This window comes from Myxocyprinus asiaticus, chromosome 24, assembly GCF_019703515.2.
Source record: "Myxocyprinus asiaticus isolate MX2 ecotype Aquarium Trade chromosome 24, UBuf_Myxa_2, whole genome shotgun sequence".
NCBI classification, from domain to species: domain Eukaryota; kingdom Metazoa; phylum Chordata; class Actinopteri; order Cypriniformes; family Catostomidae; genus Myxocyprinus; species Myxocyprinus asiaticus.
Window position 1 is genome coordinate 14,251,994 of NC_059367.1, and position 16,547 is coordinate 14,268,540.

The 16,547-nt window shown below is 36.6% G+C and overlaps 2 protein-coding genes across 3 annotated transcripts; one reads left to right on the forward strand and one right to left on the reverse strand.

Moving 5' to 3' along the window:
* The first annotated feature begins 366 nt into the window (after window positions 1-366).
* Window positions 367-4,725, forward strand: LOC127415290 (leucine-rich repeat and IQ domain-containing protein 3-like). The gene is made up of 8 exons (XM_051653988.1): window positions 367-433; window positions 649-957; window positions 1,064-1,384; window positions 1,490-1,620; window positions 1,790-1,925; window positions 2,873-2,956; window positions 3,036-3,119; window positions 3,236-4,725. Exons 2-8 carry the CDS (start codon window positions 685-687, stop codon window positions 3,902-3,904), a joined length of 1,698 nt encoding a protein of 565 aa, XP_051509948.1. The 5' UTR covers window positions 367-433; window positions 649-684; the 3' UTR covers window positions 3,905-4,725.
* A 136-nt stretch (window positions 4,726-4,861) lies between these two features.
* LOC127415289 (acyl-coenzyme A thioesterase 11-like) lies at window positions 4,862-16,544 on the reverse strand. Of its 2 annotated transcripts, XM_051653987.1 has the most exons (17): window positions 15,938-16,544; window positions 15,802-15,861; window positions 13,593-13,792; window positions 11,976-12,045; window positions 11,824-11,884; window positions 11,516-11,617; window positions 11,126-11,261; window positions 10,652-10,808; window positions 9,777-9,896; window positions 9,464-9,602; window positions 9,170-9,225; window positions 8,911-8,977; window positions 8,726-8,809; window positions 8,451-8,584; window positions 6,345-6,476; window positions 6,102-6,228; window positions 4,862-5,864 (listed from the first exon to the last, which is right to left on the reverse strand). In XM_051653987.1, the coding sequence occupies exons 3-17, from the start codon at window positions 13,780-13,782 to the stop codon at window positions 5,691-5,693; spliced, it is 1,749 nt and encodes a 582-aa protein (XP_051509947.1). In that variant the 5' UTR covers window positions 13,783-13,792; window positions 15,802-15,861; window positions 15,938-16,544; the 3' UTR covers window positions 4,862-5,690. The 2 variants fall into 2 exon arrangements, with proteins under 2 accessions (XP_051509947.1, XP_051509946.1); XM_051653986.1 differs by having other exon boundaries at window positions 15,802-15,968.
* Between the last annotated feature and the right edge of the window lie 3 nt (window positions 16,545-16,547).

Below are 16,547 nucleotides of genomic sequence, written 5' to 3' on the forward strand. Positions count from 1 at the left end.
CGACAAAGATTAATTTATAAAAGGGCATCAACAATGTCACCGTTGTACGGAAACATCTGCTACAGTGTTCAGTTAAAATCGATATTTTTTACAAAGTCATTCAAACTGCAAGATAGTACATTTAACTTCATTTGTTTACATGTGCACTTCCGGGTTCCAGTCATGTGACAAACTTGGTCTGACGTCATTACGTCTTTTTTATTTCTCGCTCTCTCTCTCTCTCTAAATAAATGTCATTAACTTATGCAGTCGAAATATTCATCCTGCTTACGTAAATTGAATATTAGTTTTATTATAATTCTGTGATGTAAGTAATGTCGTGAAAAAGTGCTTGAAGAAGCGTGTTTTCCAACAACTGTTGTCATAGCAACTTTTATCTTGGAATCTTTCAGCCAACAAAAGATTACAACTGTTGCCCAAACACACCATCGTGGTAAGAACAAATTTAGCAGTCGTTTGAGATGCTGAACAGTTTAAATGTTAACAAATGATTAATTTATGAGACATGCAAATTAGAATATATATAAGGTATATCTAATATTACAATAATCATCATGCAGTTTTACATTTGACTATTATGCCAATTAAAAGTGTTCAGAATGTTTCTGTGATATGAAAAAAAAAAAAAAAAAAAAAAAAAACTTTCAGAAAATGCGAGAGGTATGAATTTCATAAGGAAGTAAAATGGATTCCCTGGGAGCCTACTGGGCATATTTGGTGAACTGCTCTCAGTCACTGATCCTGGATCATGGCCACTGGGCATCAGAGAGTGAGAAAGCCAGTGATCTCCAGGACATTGTGATGGTCACACTGAGCAATTTGCTTCTAAAGAATCTAGATCAGATTGAGTCTTGCAGGACACTGAGGATTTGCCTCTTGGCTGACAACTTTCTAACCAGGATTGAAGCACTGATGGAATGCACACGTTTGGTGAAGTTAGATCTAAAAGGAAATCAGGTATTTAGTTATTTTATTCATTCATTCATTGACTTAATGTATGGCCCCTGAATATTTAGATCACTTTATTAAAGGAGAAATGACTAATCATAAACCTTCTACTCAGATTGTTCAGATCCCTGATGCTTCGTGTTGGAGCCATCTGAAAGAATTACAACTGCTATATCTACACGACAACAACATGGCAACCTGGAACCATATCAGGGGCTTGTCTGGCTGTTTAAACTTGACTGCATTAACTCTCTACGATACTCCAATCAGTTTAAAGAACTTCAGGCACTGTGTGGTCAACAACATATGGTCACTGAAGGCCTTGGACAACTATGTTATCTCTGATGAGGAAATAATCCAGAACTGGTACCTTCCCTTTAAGTTCAAAGCAATGAAACAACACTTTCATGTCAATTTGTATCCATCTTCAAAGTCGGTTAGTGCTCATTATGTTGGCTTTCTTTGTTGTCTGTCTTTGCCGTTGTGTTCAAGTGCAAACATTTTTATAAAAGTTATATTTGTATGTTTCCTTCTCACTCAGGATTCATTTGAGACAGAGATGAAAGCGGTGTATAAAATAATTGCTGAGATAAACAGGATTCAGGCCATTTATTCCCCTACACTTATTATACAGCGCTGGATTCGAGGCCATTTAATTAGAAAAAGTCTTGGGTAAATAAAGTGTTTTTGATATCTTCACACATGTGTTATGCACCACTTTGTACTTCTTTGGTTTATTATAAAGAACATAGTAGTTTCTTAAATTTAAATATAGTAGGGATTAAATGTATATGTTAAATGGGTCCAGAGGTTGGTTTTAACAGGAATTCTGCAATGTCAGTCTTTGTGGTACAAAGAAGCAGACAGGGCCTGAGAAACTGCTCACTCCCATCCCACCTGAAATGGCAGAAAATGAGCAGGTATCGTCTCAATCCCGAGAAACCATGGAGCAGGATACAGATGACTACCATGTGCTGGTATGTGTCTACCAAGGATTCTGTATAGACCTGTAGTCTAACTTCGAACTCTCTGAAGTCTTAATTTAGGGACACAATAAAAAGTTGCATTTAAAGGTTTTTAAACCCATTTTATATTTTGTATTCTTAAAAAATTAACTTAATTTGAACACAAGCTGACCTCTGTAAGAGCACATGTTAGCATATTAAAGGTATAGTTCACCCAAAAATGAAAATGTTCTCATCATTTACTCACTCTCATGCCATCCCAGATGTGTGACTTTCTTTCTTCTGCTGAACACAAATGAAGATTTTTAGAACAATATTTCAGCTCTGTAGGTCCATACAATGCAAGTGAATGGTGACCAGACCTTTCAAGCTCCCAAAAAATCACATAAAGGCAGCACAAAAGTAATCCATACAACTCCAGTGGTTTAATATCTGTCATCTAAAGTGATGCAATCACTTTGGGTGAGAAATGGATGAATATTTCAATCCTTTTTTTACTCCAAATCTTCACTTTAAGAATGTAACAGTGAAAGTGCAGATTTATAGTAAAAATAAATAAAAAAATATTTTAAAAATGACTTAAATACTGATCTGTTTCTCACCCACACCTATCATCTCACTTCTGATCACATAGATTTAACCACTTGAGTCATATGTATTACTTTTATGCTGCCTTTATATGCATTTTGGAGCTTGAAAGGTCTAGTCACCATTCACTTGCATTGTAAGGACCTACAGAGCTGAAATATTCTTCTAAAAAGCTTTGTGTTCACTAGAAAACAAAAAGTCATACACATGTGGGATGGCATGAGGGTGAGTAAATGATGGGATTTTTATTTTTGGGTGAACTATCCCTTTAAAGACACATTGTGTATAGTGTTTACAGAATTCTAATTTGCCAAAGTTTTTCTTTCTTATGCATTTTTGCATTGTTTTTGTTTATGTAATGTGTTTCTCAGACAGAGTTATGGGGTGAGAGAGATGTAGAGATCAAAAGACTTCATGTGAACTTAAATAAGCTGATACAAACTGGCCACCCAGAGGTAATATTACATTGCAAATCAACACTGTATTTAAAAGTAAAATCTCCTTCCAAGTCATAGATTTGTCATTTTCACACAGGTTCTACAGGAGGTTATCAATGCTAAATCATTTGACAGTCAACAAGAGCTGAATCCACCATATAACACCCCTCAGCAGAGTCTGGTATCTGAAAGTCTAATATCTGAAGTTGAACTGAAAATATTTGACTCAGGTACAATTAACAGTAAAGTGACTTAGTTAATATATAACTTTAAAAGACAATTATTTTATACATTGAGAGCCTCTGTATTGTATGTCTTTATGACAAAGCTACTGGTGATCTCTGTGATGAAGAAGTTGAGGAAGGAACCTTTCGTGTTTTGGGGCTGAAGGTGTCATTCCACCAGACTGAGCCGTTGAGAGACATGTTATTGTCCCGTAAAGCTGGTGGACAGGACATCCGTGAGGCCATCAGCCATTTCCACAACCAGAAGCCTGGTCCACACCCCCTTTCTCAGCCTCACTCACCTGCCATTACTTCAAGAAAGCATATGATTGGTCGTTGTCATGATGGCTTCAGTCTTACCCCCTTCAAAGTAATTGAAAAAGCCCATCAAGCATTTAAAAAGGCAGAAATGCAGAGGGACCTTGCAGAAAAGGTAACTGAGCGGCAGATTGACCGTGAGGTTGCCAAGGGCCATCGATATGACTTCATGGAGGCTATAAGGAAAGAAGCTTGTCTGCATCAGGAACGTGAACGGGCAGATATGGAGAAAACTCTCAGTCTACAGAGAGCCAAGCAGGACCAGGACATCCAGCAGGCACGTCAGAAACATGCCCAGTTTGTTGAAGAAAAGAGGCAGAGGATCCAGGAGCAAGAGATGGTTTTCAACTTCACCAGACAGCACAACTCATTAGCCAGGGCTGTTCTTAGATATAACACATGGAAAAGTGGAAACCAGCAATAGAGGGAAGAATGGGTCATGGTTAAGCGATCAAGCATGGCAAGTCACGGAATACATGGAGAGAAATTTCAGTGAGGATAGGAATTTTCGATTAAACGCTCAATATGTTGGAACATGACATTTGCTTTTTGCCACTATAAGAACCTGTTTGTGCTTCCTGTGATGGTGGTTACTAAGTAAATGTACAAAAAATTACATTAAGTGTGGTCACGCTTCTATGGCAAGAGATCTACTTTTTTAATAATGTTATCATAGTAAGATTAACCATGCACAATAAAAATATACATTGTAAGTAGTGTTGTCACAATACTAATTCAATTTGACGGTTCTTGATACCAATTTTGATATTTCAAGAAAAATGAATGCTAATTGTTTATTAAATAAATAAATAAAAAATACTCCCTGAAACACAACCCACCCCCTCCATCCTGCACAAGTCAGTGTAAATAGTATTAAAACTACCAAGAATTTTTTTTATTAAAATTCCACATTAACTGAGTCACTATATTCCTTAAGTAAGCACTGAAGAAAGATTAACAGAACGCCGGATTTCAAGCAGGACAGTAGATTAGTGGTTGACCGATATGGGTTTTTGAATAGCCGATGCCGATATCTAAAGAACAGGATTGCTGATGGCCAATATAAATGCTGATAAACATAATACAATTTAACAAAACAAATCAGATTTACACAAAATTTCTAAAGTGAACCAATTATTTTATGCAATATTTACTCAAATTTGCATAAACTTGAAAAGAAAAAAATCTTGAAAACAGAAAGTGTTGAATATCCATTGACAAATCTACATGTAGATTTTGGAACTGACAAAAGGTTAACACTTGGCCACGCAAACACAGGCCAAAATGGCCAAATATTGGCTGATTAATCGGCCTGGCCAATATATCGGTCTATCACCACAATAGATGACATAAATATGGTACAGATCAGTGCAAACCAAGGACCTTACATTTTTACTGTGTTTATTGTCAACATTCATAATAGGAAATTTCTAATGTAATTGTTTTTGAGAATAAATAAAGATATGCTGCACAAACTTACTACATGTAATAGGATTTACAAACAATCAAACAATTGTGCCATGTCTTCATCCAGATTTTCAGAATGAAAACAATGTTCTGGCCAACATAGTTCCGCAGTGTGAAATTCAGTACATTGTTGACAGAAAGAGGCAGATATGTAACCTCTATCACAAAAAAATCTATGCAAATTTGTCTGTGCATATCACAGGAAGACCCACATATTGATCTTACTGCCTATTTGAAGTTTATTCGTTTTATTGTGAGAACTAAGGTAATTGAGTAATTTACTAGCTTACTCTCCTGGCACTGAGATCTATAGAGGGTTTTACATTATTGCACATAACCCTGAGTTCTAGCTTCTACACAAGAAGGTAAAAATTCTTTAAAAAAAAAAGAGAATTATGATCTCCTTTTTGTTAATAATAATAATGCTCATCATGGCTACATTTCAAAATAAGTTTCTATATATTTTGATACATCTGGTATTTTAGCAGGAGAAAAAACTCCTGAACAGACAAGGCCTTTTCTGAATTGATACCATCACAAAGTTTTATGTACCTACAATTCATTGTATCTTTTAAAATCTTTTATCGAAATTAAACAGAAACGTCTGTGCTATCCCAGTTCTACTAAAGGGTATCCTCGTTGATGTTGAGTCTCTCTTAGCAAAATCTTGACCCTAACCTTTCTTAAAGAAACTGTTTTGATTTCAAAAGAGCTGAGAATGTCAACTTCATCCAAAACACCATTTACCCAGAGTTCTCTCCTAGGGCAGAGGTGGGCAGGGAAGCCAGGCTTGCTTTATTCTCCTCGAGGAAAGTGCTACAGGAGGCAAATGTGCGGTAGAAGCTGGATGAAAGCCCAGCGATGTCAGTTGAGATATAGGGCAGCACTCCAGGAGTCGCCTGGTTGTAGTAAGAAATCTGAGAAAAATGCATACATAAGCATGTAAGCCAGATGCTCTTAACCTTTAATATCTTAACACCTACACAGCAGAACCAGGTAGTATATGCATTTTCGAAACATCAGTTATAAGTGCCATTATTGGCTAAGTACATGCACATTATTTCAGTAAAAATGATTGTTATATTTATTCAGTCATTTAGTATAAGTCTCTAGGTAAATTATGAGTGTATGTAGGCTTACTGCATATTTATTACCTTGGTGAAAGCGCTTTCCTCTTCCCAGATACTAAACCCAGCACAGAGAACCTCTCCTCTGTTGTAGTCTTCAGTGGGAGGGTATGCGGGAAGGGTAACAGAACGCAGGGCAATCAAATAAGGGTCACTGACAGGGACAAATATAGAAGAAATTAACCCATTTATTCCTTTGGAAAGATGAAAAAAAGTAGGGGCAACTTTTAAAAAGAAAATGCAGATTGATGCATCTAATCAGACGTTTACCCCCAATCACAAGGGTGCCTCTTGGACGCCAGGAGAATGAAGTCCTGGACATTGCCCCCTTTAGTCACAGAGGGAGTGACAACTCGGTAGATGGTGTCATCTTCATGTGCCTCTGCTATCACTTCACACTCTCTGCATTACCATATTTGAGAAAAGTGTTAAACAAACAGGTTAAACAAAAACAAAAAACAAACAAACAGGACTCTACCCTGCTGAGTAGACCAGGACAGCATTTCCCAAAAGCATCGTAAGCCTAAGTAGATCGTAGAAATCATTGGCGCCAATGGTCTTTATGATCAGTTTAAGCTTGCAATGCTTTTGGGAAACGCAGGCCAGCACTGTTGGTCTTCAGCATATGTTGTGTTTTGATGATGGTTCCAAGCAAGAGCTGCTGGTGTACTGGATTCCGCACCAGGATTTTTAACTAGCTTAACCAGAAAGACTTCCTTGGTCAACCAGCTTTATCAGAAAGACCATGCTGGTCGACCAGTTTGACCAACTTGGTTTTGATGGTTAATATCTTGGCTATGTTGATTCAAAAAGTAGGCCAGCACCAAACCAGCCTAGACCAGCATGGAAACTGATGCTGGTCTAAGCTGGTATTTGCAGAAGGGTATTCCCATGATAAAAGAAGACAAACAATAGAGCTGTTCAGCCATGATGTCAATTTGCAGGCAAACCCGGAAGGACGTAAAGCAGCTTGCATGCTCATGCTCCTTAACCTCTTCAACTCTGGGGCATTTTTGGGCTGCTGCCTGCAATGTACACATACTAATTGCCCAAAATTGGTCTCCTTTTTCAGAAAACACCTCAAATAATAAATAAATACTTCAATTATTCATAAATAATGTTTACAATCTTATGATGAATACAAATTAAAAATAAATAATTTTTTGTTTTATTTGTTGTTCTCCTATCTTTGTAAGCGTGTAGTTTATGGTTCTGTTCACTCTATCCCCCTCTAAAAAGTCTATTTTATTCCACTAGATGGCAGCAAGTACTAGAAAATATAATTTTTCCTCTTATCACCTTCCATTACAATATGCAGATCTGAAATGTAGGTGGCACTCTAACGCATTTTAGCCCTCATAGATGTGCTTGTCCATAGACATTCAATCTAATTTTCAGTACATGCGCCATTCCCATGTTCCTTCGAATATCTCGGCCTCTGAGTGGACTAGAAGCTCAATTTATTGTTATTAGGTGTCATTAGAAAGCTGAGATCCTCCCCTAAAATATAACATTTTATCATCAATGGTCATTACCAATGATTTGTTTAGTATACTTTTCCTGCTGGACCACATATTTTGTTCTGGACATCTAAGATACTGTATAACATTGGAATTATTCACACAAGCAAGCTCACAGACAAGTAAAAAAATGTCTAATTTAGTAGAAAACTGGTTAGAGCAGATCTAAAGTTTTTAGCTATTTGGAGCTTACAGCAGCAGTGATCGGCACATAAAAAATACATTTGTATTTTTGTGTGATTGTCTTACAGAAATCATGTTTCTTTTGAAAATCTTTCAAACTGTGGTATTAGGACAACATAAACTGTACAGTTTTGAGAATGAGAGCTTTCATTTGATATATGATTTATCTATTTACGTGCTATTTGAAAGACCTTTATATTCATATTAATATTTCTACCACATTACCTCTAGGTGGCACTTATTTGCGACATGGTTGTTCTCAGGCCTTATTTTGTTATTTTATGTAACATAAATGCAAAAGTTCCGATTCTAAGCTTTCAAACGATACCACATAACTTATGTAAACTTTTGACACGACATTTGAGGTATGACTGTGTGTAATTTATGTTCTAGAACAAAACGTAAAAGTATTTTCAAGTAATTTTAACCTTATTTTAATAATAAATATAAAACTACCATTATAAATCCCATGGGAAATTCCTGAGGGAATCCATGGCTCGAAAATGCTAATTTGTCTTATGGGTTTTTGGACTATACCCTGAACAGCTCAGTTATATCTAATTCAAATATGGTGTTGTATTAGTGAACCATTTTCTGTAAGAATTTCCTCAAACTCATAATTCTATACTTTCTTGTTTTTGCCACAGATTACAGTATGATGCATTTGACATACTGGTAGTGGTGGTCCCATTCCTTCCTCCGTTTCAGATCAGACAGTAACAGAAACACGTGCTCTGCTGCCATGGCCACATGGGTCTCCACCTTAAAGCACAACATCTGGTTCTCCTCCAATGTGTATAAACGGACCTGGGCACAAAGTTTCAGCTCATACATTTCTGCAAGCTTCTGCAGCACTTTTTACTGCTCTTTTTGTTTTATAAGGCATGTAACTTCAAAAAGACTATGTCATCCATTTGACTTCAACTGAAGTTTACGCAGCTCATCTACCTTGTTTTTCTCTGAGGTTAAGACCCAGTTAGTACGGGCAGCCAACATCTTCAGTGCTGAAACATTATTGTAACTGAGGTACATCTGTGGTAAAGATATGGCCAAATGGAAAAGTCTCAATACAACCAGATAGTACATTCTTAAGAGGTCAGTATATTTATAGCTTACAAAGCAAGTTATTATACCTGGTTACTTGGGTCCCAGGGAACAGAGAGAGGAACCTCACTTTGCTTGCAGGAGATGATATACTTCCTATATATAGTATGGAGAGCATGCTCACATCATGACCCATACTTGTCAGCCATGCAGAAATTGTAATAGTTTTAAAGTTAATTTTGGATTTGACATACAGCCAGAGCATATTAATAGGCTTATGATGTCATGTTCTACTAAGAATGAATATGACATAACTTGTTATAATATACATTACAGCTTTAAACACACCTGTCAAGGCGAATTTTCTTTCTGGCTATGGCTTCTTGGTAGCGCCTCTTACCATCCTAAAAAGACAAGATGAGGGGTTAGACGAGAGGATGACTTTTAATCCAACTGATGAAATACAGTTTTAAGAACTCCATGTTTTGTACTTGTGGAACGCTTTCTTAGTTTTGCCAAGCAGTAACTTCAGTTCTTTCATTCAATCTGTTTCACTCTCTTAAAGCAAGCCAACAATCTCCCTTGTCAAGAAGTCAAACTCTTCCGCTATGCGAAGGATTCCAAGAATGTTACAGCACTCACCACAGGCTCAGGTCGTATCCTTGGCAACGAGCGTGGCTTCCTGTCATTGTCCAGTACCTCAAAGGTCATGAAGGCGGTGTTGATGTGTCGCAGTGGCTCTCCACCCTGATAGGCCTCAGCACACACTCCCACCTCCATACTGGTATAACACACACAACTTAACAGTTGACAAACTTTCAAGGACAAATCGTCCTTCCCTTTATTCACAGACTGTCACAAATTCCTAAAACCTAGCTTTGCACCTTCTCACTGCAATAATATCTGACATAAAAATTATCCCAGTTGTCCAATGATCTTTCTTTATAGGGGGTACCTTTTCTTAAAGGCATTGTTTACGATGGCCTTCAACACCAGTCTGTCTCCAATATGGGAGGGCCCACGAAAGTGGAACATGTCTATAGACCGTAAAGTTGGGTGAGCATTACACAAACGACTAGAAGAAAAAGCAACAAGAGAAAAATAATGAGTCATATTGTATTTCTGAGTACAAAGTGTAATTACCTCACGGTTGGTATTTAGTGTTAATCCTTCTTAGTTTTTTTTACCAAGAGTCCAGTGGAATAGAATAGACTCACACTAAGGCATTTGGCCTATGGAATGGAACTAATTAAATATGAAGTTAGTAATTTTTCAAAGTTAAAATCATTTTTTATTTTTCTTAAAGACACTAAAACAAACGCACACCATTAATTTTGAAGTGCAAGTTATGGCATAAATATATACAGAAAAAAGATAGCTGCATAACTCAAAATGTAAGCTTATTTATTAACCGACGTTTCTGCCTACCAGCCTTTTTCAAGGTACCAGTTATGATTTTCCTGAAAATAAATTTTTAAAAATACTTTCTCCTGTCCAGCTCATTATGCAGAGACAGCTATAAGTAAGCTATTTGTAGGCTGATTTCCATTAAATGTTAAAATACTGTAGAGTTATCAAAACATTGCTCTGATTGTTTGAGCATCCCGACCAGCCCAACAAAGCAACAATTAGTCCAACCAATGGCGTGAGTTTGGGGATGGGACAATCTGTTTGTTCAACCAATGGCAGATGGGAGGAGCATTTGGGAAAGAGTTTCAAAACAATCATTATTATTCTATTTGGTGATACTAATAAAACAGAAACGACACACTTCAGCTTTAAAGAAACAGACTTTTTATCATTAGATTAGATAGAATAATGATTGTACACCTGGCGGCGATGGTGGCTACATTCTCCATCCAGGCCATGATTTGCCCACCAAAAGTGCTGACCTGGTGATTGGCATGAGGTGGAAGCACCAGCTCGACACTTTCAACCCGAGTCCGCTCAGCAGGCACTGCATCCTGGTAATCCAGACACTCACTCTCTGACAAACAGACAGAGCACCACTAATCAGAGCTGAGAGAGGAAGCTAGTGCATTTTCCACTCATTTTATTCTCCACTTCAAACCATGTGACCCTTTGTAAGTGAATGGTTTAGGTTTGCTTCACATATACGTTTAAATGAGTGTTGGCGGAATCCTCTTGAAGAGACACCAAACAAACCGAATGACACCTTTAATCAGAACACAACTTCTGATTCATGACTGCGTATCTGTGGCAAGTGTTCTGAGACCTCTCTTCAAAGACTTGGAAGTAAACAAACACACCTGGAGAAATTGAGTGAGCAATATCTCTGCTCACCTGTCTGTGAAGAGCAGCTGTTGAGGAGATCGTTAATTATCTCTGCATGGATTAGTCTCATCCTCCTGCGCTCGGCTGCGAGGCTGTACTCCATCTGCTCGGCCTGCGTACGTGGAATCACCTGCTTCAGCTGTACCTGTACAAATCCTGTGGGATCAGAATTCTAAAAAGATCCATGTCTTAATCCAGGATTAATCATCAAATACAACTTTCGGATTGTCTCATTGACCTGAAAAGTTTCACTGTTGCAAAAACGTGTGAAGACACACTTGAAGAAAATGGTTGTGCAAACTGCTAATATGCGATTAGGACCAAAAAATATGCGTATTTTAAGTACAGTATAAACCTAAGACTTTTTTGATTGATCTGAATTGGTTGACTCTGTTTTACCTTTCCTGCTTCGGTACGACGGGCCACAAAGGTGGCAAAGGCATGGCACACCTTCCACTGTCTGTCACTGAAAAGATCTTCACAGCTTACCAAAATCCCAACCTGAGATGAAAGACCTATAGCATCAGTCTTGCACTGTGACATATACGTAATTATTGTAGTATACAGCAGTATCCGTACACACAGCCTACATATTTTTAAAAGAATATGAATCAATTATTTACATCTTTATAACATCTGTAGATGTATTATTTCACATAATGAAATAATTTTTGAGATACTGGTAAATAGTATATGTTCCCACAAACCTCCATGCTGGACGTGAAGGCTCTGTTGACTTTGGCTTTAATATTGACAACCTGTCCAACCCTGAAGAAACAGATCCAAACTTTTTTTATGCCTTTCAGCTTAATTGTTTTTAAAGTAACTAGTTCCAGTAAGTTTATGGAACATTTTTTACCCTATGGTGGTTTCAAAGTGAATGTCATCCACTGATGCAGTGATACAGGAGCAACCAGCATGTCTCTCAGCTGTAAACGAGAGCAAATATTGAGGATCTACAAATGTTTACATCCATTGCAAGTGTTTAAACAGGTTCATCTTTTAGCATTTGTGAAAAGCAAACATTAAGGTAAGCATGTAGAGTTGTTACCAACGACCATCTGTGCTTTTCACAGTGTGACAAAGGTTTACCAACATTCTCAGCTGTAATGCTTTCACTTTTATCAGTTAAAATCATTCCAAATGTTGTTACATTTTCTCACCAGACTTTTACTCTGTTTACTCAGTCTATTCACTATAAGAGGATGGAAATTACAATCCAAACTGTACAGACTGAAACCTTCATTTGTGAGGTGTGATGACATGTAGTACAAGCATATATTGTGAGGGTGTTTAACCCTTGTGCGTCAATAAAAAAAAGTTACTCAGTGGTCCTTCGAGGACAAAAATGTCCACGTCAAAAACTGCCATAATAATATCATATATTAATATTATTTTCCACTTTCAATGGGTAAATTTTTTTTAACCAACATCAGTCCTGATCATAACTACCAAATATTCATTCATTTTCAGGATTTTAACCCTTTAAATGCCAGTTTGTTTACATAATGCCACTGTTGTTTTACACACACACACACACACACACACACTTTTCTCATTATACACCTTCAAAACACACCCACACAATTTTGGCTGCATAATTTATTCAATTGGCCTGCAGTGCTCTATAATACAGCAAACAGAAAATAGGAAAAAAGCATGTATTTGCTCCATAGGCTAAACATGAGAAAAATGGTGCCATCTTGTGGAAAATATTAACATGTTTAATTTTGAAGCCAGGGCTCCAGAATGAAAGCATAACATCATAGAATTCATGATTTTATGCTTTAATGGCACTGGGATACAATATTGCAGTTTTAATGGGTTTCAGTTGGGACATTTTGTCCTGAAGGTCCTGAGTGTAACTATTTTGTGTACACAGTGTATTATAGAGGTATTTTAGGAACTGAGGTTGAAATATCAAAATTCCCCAAAAAATACACACCTTTGGCAAAATGTATGCCTTTGGCATTAACACAACCAAAATGATTAAAAAAAAAAAAAAATATATATATATATATATATATATATATATATATATATATATATATATATATATATATATATATATATATATATATAATGAAAAAGACAAACATGTCCCGAGGGTCACAGAAGGGTTAAATTAATATTGGTTTCCTATAGCTCAATTAGTGTTCTTGTAGCTTAACTCATGGAGCATGGTAGCAACACCAAGGTCATGTGTTCCAGGCAAAACACTAACTGATAAAATGCATTGAATGGTTTGTAAGTCACTTTGGACAAAAGCATCTGCCAAATGCATAAAGGTACACTAGAGACTCTTCTAATTCTGTGCAATTATCTTTCACTGGATTGGTTGTAAGTCAGTTAATTGGCAGGGATCATTTGAGCCACCTGTCCCAACTGAAAATAAATAAATGTGAATCCATAGTTTCATAAAAAGAGTGGCAGCTACTCTATTATAACACTATGGTCTTGAGTACCCCTGACGAACCAGCAAGGCAGGCGGTGGAGTCCATCCACTTGAGCAGTTGCCCGACGCTGAGTTCTCCACAGTGGTTGGCATGGCAAGGCAGGACTATCTGACTCATCTTAACTTCAGTTGGGTTCCTGTACACCTCCCCATTCTCCAGAATGAGTATAGGCTCTTCCAACAGTAAAGGATCTCTGGCCTCACTTGCCATGGCTAGGCCTCTGGTAGAACAATATACATACATATTAAAATTTTTATCATCAGTACATGTATATGGGGTGATGATCAGCAATAGTATGAGCATTAGGATATAAATTCCCTGTCCTTATGGATATCAGACAGATGAAATTTAACTTTTAGGCCATATCTCCAAAGTGGTCTTGTATAAAGATTTGCATGGATATTAGGACAGCTGACTGTTTTTGTGCAGTTTGCAGGGCTATGTGTTTTTTAAATCACATGACTTATGCTGCAATCATGACGGACGAAGTAATCAAACCTGTTTCTGCTGCTTAAAGGGATAGTTCACCCAAAAATGCCATCCCTCATTTACTCACCCTCATGCCATCCCTGATGTGTATGACTTTCTTTCTTCTGCTGAACACAAATTAAGATTTTTAGAAGAATTTTGCAGGTCTGTAAGTCAATACAATGCCAGTGAATGGAGTTCAGAACTTTGAAGCTCTAAAATGGACATAAAGGCAGCATAAAAGTCATGCATACGACTCTAGTGGTTTAATCCATGTCTTCTAAAGCGATATGATAGGTGTGGGTGAGAAACAAATAAATATTTAAGTCCTTTGTTATCAGAATGCGAATTGCCAAAAATCAAAAGCAGAAGAATGTGAAAGTGGACATTTGCAGTCAAAAAGGACTTAAATATTGATCTGTTTCTCACCAACAACTATCATATCGCTTCAGAAGACGCAGAGTTGTTTGGATTACTTTTATGCTACCTTTATATGCTTTTTGGACCTTCAAAGTTCTGGTAAATATTGTATGGACCTACAGAGCTGAAATATTCTTCTAAAAAGCTTTGCTTTGAAAGTCATACACATCTGGGATGGCATGACGGTGAGTAAATAATGAGAGAGTTTTCGTTTTTAGGTTTTCCTTTAAGAAACTCCCATGTGATCATATGTGATTAAATATATTCATATATAACTTATGTGTTACAGGCAGTGTCTAAGTATTTTGAAATTGTTTGCCAAGAGGTTCTGCCCAGTGCATTTTGTTTTTTGTTTCCATGAGCCACAGCAATCAAGTCAGTTCAAAAGGGAATTTAAAGATTAGTCATACCAATTCGGTTCAAAAGTAAAGCTATACTTTAAAGTGCAACACATGCAACAGACATAATCTGAGAGCATTTCTTTTGGAATAACTGTGCTTACAGACTGTATGTGCATACATTTTGCTGTATATCAATAATAATAATAATAATAATAATAATAAAGAACATTATTAAAGGTAAATAATTCTCTGAATCATTCAACTTTGCTTTAGCAGTTTAAATCTTGGTCTTTATTTTACAAGAAATAACGTTCTCGTAAACAGTTATTGAACATTACAATGATGCACGCTCTAAAAATAGCTCGTGCCATGTGCAGAACATCTTTAAACACGTGCAAAATAACAGTGGAATAATATGAAAGTAGGAGAATTGCAGCCTGCAGGACAAAGCGGTTTTTGTCTGTAAAACGATTTGCCATAGCGATTAATCTGCAAGGGATTAACACAAGACTGTTCACAGTCAAATAGTTATTTTATAATACCTAGGTCTTATATAACAATTATATGAAGCAGCTACTTCACAATAGCTTTCCGATGGCATTTCCAATTGAAAGCATAAAACATATGAGGAAATAACCAATCACATCCAATGATCAGTGTCCCGTTATTCAGCAGTAAAGTGCAACTCCTGTTCAGTTCGCAGTAGGCTACCATGAGCACCTGTTAGACAAAGTGCAATGACCTCTAGCTAAATCTGGGCTGATCGCATGTAACCTGTTGATTGACAGACATCATTTTGCTCATTTATAGTGTTCATGCTCATTGTTTTGAGTATTAGTTATAGCCTAAAAAAAAAGAAAAAAGAAAAAAGAAATAATGCTCTCATAAAAAATAAATAAAAAAGCAAACAAACAAACAACAACAACAACAACAAAACACTAGGCTATAAGATGCATATCTGCCAACGTTTATGAAAAATAATAATAATAAGCAAACTCACGTGTGCAGAAATTAAACCACTCTCATTTGCATGAAGAAACAAACTGCTTGGAGTCTGAATCTATGAAAGATATACGAAAATGAATGTGACATTCCTATTTCCAGTTACATGAAGTGTGTCCACAAAAACCACTCACTGTTAGCTCGACTGTTCTCATAAGGACTACGAAGTTAGTGACGCCCAGAAACTTTTTAAGGTAGACTCAACTCTGCTCATGGAATCCTTGTGGATCTATTGTAATATTTCTCATCGACACCTTAGATTCACGTGCATGTTTGAAAAAGAAAAACAGTTCAGAATGGAGTAATACTGCAATGAATATCACATATTTATAATCATATATGAAATATCCATTATCCAATTCTAATATAAAGAAACAATAATGATAATGAAAAATATTCAGAGTTTTAATAAATTTGTTAATAAGTTAATGATATTCTTATAAATATTTAAAGTTTCAAAGCATTTATCACGCTCAGTGTATTGCAAAGAGTGCAAATAGCCTAAATAACTGATGAGGTATGCTATATTAAACGCGGAAATATAATTTATTAAGGTGCACTTTTTTATTTTTTGTGTTTCAATCTTTTCCAGGCCAAAATTAGGTCCTAAAATTAAATGATTCAGCTAAATGTATTTGTCCGTATTTCGCTTTCTCCAGCTTTCCTAATATAACAGGTAACCCATTAAAGCAGCAGAACAAACAAATAGAGAGCTAATTAATGCAGAGCGCCTAATGCTATCCC